At 36.9% G+C, this 8,431-nt stretch overlaps 1 protein-coding gene across 1 annotated transcript; it reads left to right on the forward strand.

Annotated features, from left to right (window-relative positions):
• Window positions 1-811: 811 nt before the first annotated feature.
• Window positions 812-8,156, forward strand: LOC147866196 (calcium-dependent protein kinase 13-like). The gene is made up of 8 exons (XM_087316557.1): window positions 812-1,469; window positions 1,848-1,971; window positions 2,068-2,211; window positions 2,283-2,435; window positions 3,204-3,319; window positions 3,417-3,584; window positions 7,037-7,267; window positions 7,380-8,156. The coding sequence occupies exons 1-8, from the start codon at window positions 963-965 to the stop codon at window positions 7,548-7,550; spliced, it is 1,614 nt and encodes a 537-aa protein (XP_087172683.1). The 5' UTR covers window positions 812-962; the 3' UTR covers window positions 7,551-8,156.
• Window positions 8,157-8,431: the final 275 nt, after the last annotated feature.

Below are 8,431 nucleotides of genomic sequence, written 5' to 3' on the forward strand. Positions count from 1 at the left end.
ATAGTATACATACATACATTACATACATACATATGTACATAGATAGTATACATACATACATTACATACATACATATGTACATAGATAGTATACATACATACATTACATACATAAGATAGTATACTATACATACATTACATACATATGTAGCATATTTATCTGTCATCTAAAAACAAACAAAATACAGCCCCCAAATTGGTGTGTAAGTATGTAAAATAAAAACTTGGAAATGAATGACTGAAATTCTAGAGAGAGAGAGAGAGAGAGGGAGAATCGCAGAGCTGAAGATAGACAGATCGATCGATCGATCGGTCTCTCTCTCTCTCTCTCTCTCTCTCTCTATCAACAGCTGTTTGGGATGCCAATGTGGGTTTTTTCTTTTCTTCTTCTGTTTCCTCCTCCTCCTCCTCTTCCTCTCTCTCTAGCTCAAATTCCAATCATTCTCTCTGTCTCTGTCTCTGTCTCTGTCTCTTCCAGATCCAACACTTTCGTGTGTTTTCTAGGGTAACCCATTACCAGGATCGCATTCTGCTCGCCTTTCCACACCCCCCCCATCTCTCTCCGTTTCATCTTGTGGGCGATTCCTGAAAACCCTAAAGACAAAGGAAGGAAAGACACAGATGCTGAAAGAAGAATTTCTTCTTCTTCTTCAACAACAACAACAAGTGCTCAGAAAAGGACATGCAAATGTATCTCCCCTCGAAGCATTGTTCAGATCTTTAGAAGATATAGATATTTGTGGGGGCAAAGATTAACGGGCCTTTTTGTATGTTTGATCTATTGCATAAATGCTTGACACACATTGAAAAAAAAAGCTTAGAAAAGCACCCATATCATCTATTGAAGCAATGTTCAGGTCTTTAGAAGCGATTTAGTGGATACCAAAGTATATTTGATCTATTTCTTCATTAGTTCTTTAAGAGAGAGTGCGGTTTCTAAGCGTGAATGCAAAAAAGAACAATATGGGGAACTGCTGTTCTTCGTCACAGTTTTCCAAGAAGAAAGAGGATAAGCCCAATCCGTATTCAAACGATGCTTTCAATGTATCTGGAGCGTCTAAAGGTAGTGTATTAGAGAGACTGCCCGGTGGGGTTTTCGTCCGAGAAGGAGAGGACATCACTGAAAAGTATATACTCGGGAAAGAACTTGGCCGCGGAGAATTTGGTATAACATACCTTTGCACTGACAGAGAAACGAATGATATGTTGGCTTGCAAGTCTATCTCTAAGTGCAAGCTGAGAACACCTGTGGATATAGAAGATGTGAGAAGAGAGGTTGTGATTATGCATCACTTGCCTCCACATCCTAATGTGGTTGGGCTGAAAAGCGTGTATGAAGATGAGAATGCAGTTCATATTGTGATGGAATTATGTGAAGGAGGTGAGCTTTTCGATCGGATTGTTGCTCGAGGACATTATCATGAGCGAGCTGCTGCCAATGTAACTCGAACCATTGTGGAGGTTGTCCAGGTAAATGTTCATGGTTAATAAATTGTTTTTTTTGAGATGGAAAATTTTCAGAGGCATGTTTATCTTTTGAGGTAAAAAACAAATATCCATGGTTCATGAATAGTTTATCAATTTTGAGAGAAGCCTGTAAGATCCATGAGTGATTTGTTCTGTTGAGGTGAAAATTGAAGTTCCATAGTTCATGGTTCAATCATGAATGATTTTCTCGTTTGAGGTGAAATCAAACATCCATGGTTCGTCAGTGAGTTGTTCTTATGAGGCTAAAATTCAAAGACCCATGGTTTGTATTTGTTCTTCTCTTTTAATAAAATATCGAGTTTAATGCTCTGTGAATTTTTTGAATGCTATTGAAGACCTTTATGCTTTCCTGTAATACAGGCCTGCCACAAGAATGGGGTCATGCATCGAGACTTAAAACCAGAGAACTTTCTATTTGCAAATAAACGGGAGAATTCAGCTCTGAAGGCAATTGATTTTGGCCTCTCAATTTTCTTCAAGCCTGGTACCATACCTCCTAATGCCTATCAAATCCAACCAATATAAAGAAACACAGTTTAAATTGGAATTTATAGTTTGTTACACCTTTGAATATTTGTAGGGGAGAGGTTCACTGAGATAGTGGGGAGTCCCTACTACATGGCACCAGAGGTGCTAAAGAGAAACTATGGACCAGAGGTCGATGTGTGGAGTGCAGGAGTTATTCTCTACATATTGCTATGTGGGGTGCCTCCTTTTTGGGCAGGTACCATACCCATCGTATGATACGTTTTTCTGGTTACTTCTGTGCATGAATGAATTCAGTATGTGTTGTAGAAACGGAGCAAGGAGTGGCACAAGCCATTCTTCGAGGTGTGATAGATTTCAGTAGGGATCCATGGCCCAGAGTGTCTGATAAGGCTAAGTCACTTGTCCGGCAAATGTTGGAAGCTGATCCAAAGCGTCGGCTTTCGGCTCAACAAGTTCTTGGTAATGCGTCCCATCCCATTATTATTATCGTTTCCCTTTTTTCATTCTCTGCCATTCTTTTCTGACATGTGTCTAGCGATATATATTTTGTGCCATTCTGTACAATATTAGGGATTCCAAGAAGAAAGTTCAAGTTTGATTGCACTGTTTCTGAAAGTTTATTTTCAATTCTTGATTTTACTGCCATTTTTTATGTCAATTCATTTGTCGTTTTGGGACAATGTCAATTATGATGATAATCATATGATGTGCTTTCATCTTTTTGAAACTTTGAATAGATGAGATTTGATGTTGAGTGATAATGAGATCAAAATTTCTAGATATCTAAGGAAACCATAGCTCCATTCTGTGGTACACAGACATTTAGAACTTCTCTATTATAATGATTATAACCTATATCATCGATTATCTTATGTAGTGGAACTACTTGAATTTATTAAAGTCTCAATTTGTTCTATGTGCATCTTAACTTATTCATGAACATACATATATTTATACATATAAAACCTTAAAAAAAGTTAGTGTTTGCAATTCCATTTCCTAGTTTTGGTACTTGGGGAACTTTACTCCCCATATTTTCCATGGGTACTAGAAGCTATAGAGGTTAGTGCATATCTCAAAATCAATATGACTAGATGTGTGTATAGTCATTCAGTGTAAGGGTTGAGTATAATATCATGAACCAAAAATGGAAAGTGGATGGATAGCTAATCGTTTCCTCATTTTCTAATGGGATTCAATTAACCTTTTCACAATAAATTTCTGCAGATCATCCATGGTTGCAAAATGCCAAGCATGCTCCTGATGTTCCCCTGGGTGATGCTGTTCGATCGAGACTAAAGCAATTCTCCGCAATGAATAAACTGAAGAAGAAAGCTTTAAGGGTATATCATATGCCTCATACATTATTGCCCTACATATGATTCTCAGATTCAGTTAATAATCTGGATAAATATTTATTGAGAAAACCTGAGTCTGCAGGTCATTGCAGAACTTTTATCTGGAGAAGAAATAGATGGGCTTAAGAACATTTTCAATGCAATGGACGTTAACAAAAATGGGTTGATTAGCTATGAAGAATTGAAGGCAGGGCTTCACAAGCTAGGGTCTCAGCTGGCTGAAAACGAAGTCCAACAGTTGATGGAAGCTGTAAGTGTATTTTTGCTTGTTTATTTGTCATTCAAAATTATTCGTTGAACATGCAACATTCATTATTTTGATTCAGCAAACATATGACATTTACAGTCATTAATTCCCTTTGTAATCTGAAATAATGTTCATTTACTATATGTTTGAAGTTATTTTGCCATTCTTCCCATCACTATAGTTTTTTTCTTGAGGTATGTGAGAAATAGATCCTATTAAAACTTCAAAATAATGGACCTTATCATTTTCAACGATATTTTAAGATAAGTTTATGTGTAGTAAATAGTGGAAGTCCAGTCTATTTGGTCACCAGTGTGAAAAATACAATCATTGTGGCAACATTGCAAGCATGGGAGGTGAAATTAACCTGTGAGACAATGTTGAATCTGTTATGTGACATCTTAGGAGCTTGAATGAGATGGAAAAAGAAGAAGAAAAAGAGTTGATAATAAAAGCGTACAAACATGGTTGCATTGTGATCTCATTCATTCGTCAATGGGTCTAGGATTGTATGCAGTTTATACTTGACTGTTAAGATCTTCATTCAACATGGGGTATGGGGAAAAGAAGAAAAATATACTATCAACTGTGTGGAGGAGGAGAAGCAATAGGGTAAAGAGTTATGGAGAAAACTGTATTAGGTGAATGCAAGGTGGCTTGGCAGGGAGGTGGATAACTATTTTTGAAATTTGCATTGGAATAATCATTCCATGGATTACTATACTTAATGCCTTCAAAAGCCTGAAAATAACAGCATGCACTCTAGAATTTCCATCTACAATATCAATTATTATCTAAAAAGTATTAGTACATCTTACTTCTGCTTTACCTGGCATGAAGCCCAATTTAGCATGAATTGTGTTTCTCTTATTTTCTTTGCAACTGATTATATTCTTTGTATTGGGTACCAACTATTGCATTGGTAACATGACATTCTAAGAAGTTAGATTATAATTGAGCTGATATTATTATTTCGTAGGCTGTAGAGTAAGCCCAAAGTGCTTCATCCATATTCTGATGACAATCTTTCCTGAATTCTACTACCATTTTTATGAGTATATTCTGCAAATTAATGCTCTTCTTATATAATGTCTCACATGTGCTGTTTTTTCATTTCTTTGTTCACAAAATACCCCCTTGATCTCACTTAGGACCTTAAACCAAGTTATAGTCCTCTCTTACATAAATTGGGGATGTTTTTGTCTTGAAAGGGCTTCACTATTAGTTTCATCTGTTCATGGGCCAGCCAAGCTTCACTTCTACATTCAATCGAGCAGAAGAATACAGCCATGTTAAGATTGAACTTGGACATTAAGTATTTTACCTTTCTGTTATGGATGCCTAGATTTGGAAGAGATTTAAAGCTCATGATTATTTAATCATGAAACATTACAACTCAAACGAGGGTGCCAACTGTCGACTTTTGGAAGAATATTGTAATATAATGCTCCACATAGTTTAAGTGTGCATTGTGGGTGTTACTTTCCATGTAGATACAAATAAAAAATCCAAGAGAGTTTTTTTATAAAATAAACTCCTGCTTTTCGTTGGAAAAGCATGGATTTAGAATGACGACAATGTCTGGTGAAATGAGTCTGTGGAACTTCCAAAGTGCAGGAAATCATCAATCAAACCACGTATTCAGCTAATATTTCGTCAGGGGTGTAAATGTTATATAAATGAAGAAACATCACCTTATTATTTTGGATTCACGAAAAACTTATTTCATACCACGATGCTAGATTGCTCCTGGACAAAGGCCGGCATTGGGGTGCTAGATTGGTTCTGGACAAAGATTGGCATGTTGGCTCCTTGTTGGCCCTAAAGACCGGCATCCCTTTTGGTATTCTTTACACACACACACACACACACACACCACCAAAAAAATCCAATGCTAACTAGATCGACGAAACATCAATTTGATCCTCTATCTTAGGGAATTTAGGGAATAATGGTTGCATGTCGGCTGTTCAATGAGGGTTCTGATGCATCTGTGAGGATATGAAGTTGCTTCGGATTAGTTGATTCCATCTGAAGCTTAAGATGAATGGGAAAGTCTCTCCATGATAATCAATGATCATTTGCAAAACGAGTTGGGACCTCTTTGTAGAAAGACTGCATTCATCCTCATATGACCATGCACATGCATCCTTATCACAATTCCATAAGCAGATGAGTTGCAACTTCTCATAGGCTACTCTGTTGCATACGGGCATTGCAACCCGACTTCTGGCATGATCATGGTCCTTGGGTGTTGCAACTGGACTTATGGTTCCCTCTTGTGATGTTCATTGATGATTCAGCTGTTAGTACCCCCACTTAGGAAGGAGTCACATACAAGATGATTGCAACCCGATTTCTGGCATGATCATGGTCCTTGGGTGTTGCAACTGGACTTATGGTTCCCTCTTGTGATGTTCATTGATGATTCAGCTGTTATCAGTGGCCACTCACCAGTTACGAGTTTTTACTAGAATAGTACCCCCACTTCTTAGGAAGGAGTCACATACAAGATGATATGTTGATTTGGTCTCATAGGTCAAAATTGTGCTCATCATGGACGATAAAATATCTATTCTATATCACTTCATATTGTCAATGGATAGATGATTCCTGACAGCTAGTAATTTTATTATTATTTGGATATGAGGGTATAGGACAGATTATTTGTGGACTTGCATTTAGCTCTATTTTCATTCTGGTATAGATGGCCACAACTCTGTCTTGTTTTGGATTCCAGGTCACTTGATATAGCCTTCAGACACTGTTAGACTCTGTATTCTCCTTGTTTCTACACTTTTCTTTTTTCATGTGACATCTTGCACAATGTTCCAAGTTTGTTGCATATATTTCTGACTCCATTAGCATAGTGATTTTGCAATCTGATTGTGTTTTTTGACGTTTGTTGTCTCATGTTCTACTGTACTCTCCATCTTGTATTGAAATAATTAAATTTTAGTATGCTTTATTTGTGTGTCAGTTCAACTATTTTGAAATAATTAAACATTAGTATGCTGTGTGTGGATTTCCGAATAAATTTTTATTTTCAAATGTATATGTATATTAAACAAAAGTTTGGCATTTCTGGTTTCATTTGTGCCTGTTTCCCCTGTTTTCCATCAATACTGGTATCAATGATACATCCTTTTATGTGTTGCAAACTTTGATTGAACCCATATTCCGTTGACAGCCATTGAATACAAATGGCATCATCGTTTGTACAACCTTCGATTAGTGCCTATGCTACCATATATAAGAGTGTTAAATAATGGGAATAAGTCTTCTATAATGTGTCTATGAGATTTCCTACTAACATTGAGTGATAAGATATCATGAGATTTCTTTCAAAGATACCACGCCGCATTTATCATTTATCTTACTAAGCGATGCCTTATATTTCTTTTTCTATCATAAAAAATGTGTTCCTTCCAATGGGTGTGCTATCTGTTATTCAGGTTGATGTTGGCAAAGATGGAACTCTCGACTATGGGAAATTTGCAGCTCTTACTGTACACCTCCAAAGAATGGATAATGATGAGCATTTGCACAAAGCTTTCTTGCATTTTGATCTCGACAGAAATGGTTTCATAGACTTTGAAGAACTAAAACAAGCATTAATGGATGAAATGGCTCCTGATGACACCGAACTTATCAAAGATATAATGACTGAAGTAGATACTGATAAGGTGAGTACACAGTATACTAACCCTCATAAATTTCTCCTTCCTTCATTTCATTTAATGTACAGAAAGATGTCACACATTGGTAAAAATCAAAGTGTTTCATATACATTTATAGGATGGACAAATCAGCTATGAAGAATTTGCGAGTATGATGCGTACGGGTACTGATTGGAGAAAGGCATCTCGTCATTATTCACGAGGCCGATTTACTAGTCTGAGCATCAAGCTAATGAAGGATGGATCTCTTCACTTCGATGATATTGAGAATGCTGATGAGAAGAAGTGAGTGGATTATGATGGTGATGGTGATGATTTCATGTTATGGGATGATCATTTGTCCAAGTTTTGTCTTCTGGGAGGGAGGGGTCACATTTGTTGCCTCATTCACCTTGCAACAGTGGTAAAATGAAAACACAATGTGGAACACAGCATTAAGATCGCTGTCTACTATAAAATGGCCAGATCAATCGGTATGTGTTCTTTGTTAAGCCTGTGGGTGGATGGTGAAACACAGTTGTAATATGATTGATTTGACTGCTAAAGTTAGTTGGGGCCACTGGTATAAAAGGTCAGCAATCATTCCTTCTGGTGCTTTGGCACAAGATAGTTCGTAGTTTGCTTAAAAAAACTTAAGCAATCAAATGAAAGAGAGGCTTTCACATTTGCAGGGTCCTCACCCATCTTTTCTGATTCTTACAAATATCTAACTCAAAAGGATGAAATGTTTTTTTGGATACATGCTTTTCTGATAGTTTTTTTTGTACAGTGCTTTTCTGATGGTAAAACATTGGGTGATTGGGGAAATTATGGTCTAGATTCAACATAGTATTATTTGTGAATTGATTAGCTTCAAATTGCTTTGCTATCAATATAATGATGGCTTTAATGAAGACATAACTTTAGGTTTGTACATGAATTGGATAGTGCTTTGCTTGAAACTACACATACATAGGTGGTCCATGTCAATCGTGAGTAGTGTCTCCAATGTGGGGAATGTTCCAAGGAACTGGAAGATTTGGTCGATAGTATGGATGACTGGCTGAGAAGTGATCGGTTTGTTTTTGTAAGTTGGTGTGGCCTTCTACTTTTTCCCACTACATGGTTGGTTTACTGGTACAACCTTTGTCACCTCATGGTATATTTGCTCATGGGTTGTGTACTTGTTGA

Source organism: Azolla caroliniana, unplaced genomic scaffold (assembly GCF_043228905.1).
Source record: "Azolla caroliniana isolate FFs.n. ecotype wild unplaced genomic scaffold, voAzoCaro1.0.p SCAF_3, whole genome shotgun sequence".
NCBI classification, from domain to species: Eukaryota; Viridiplantae; Streptophyta; class Polypodiopsida; order Salviniales; family Salviniaceae; genus Azolla; species Azolla caroliniana.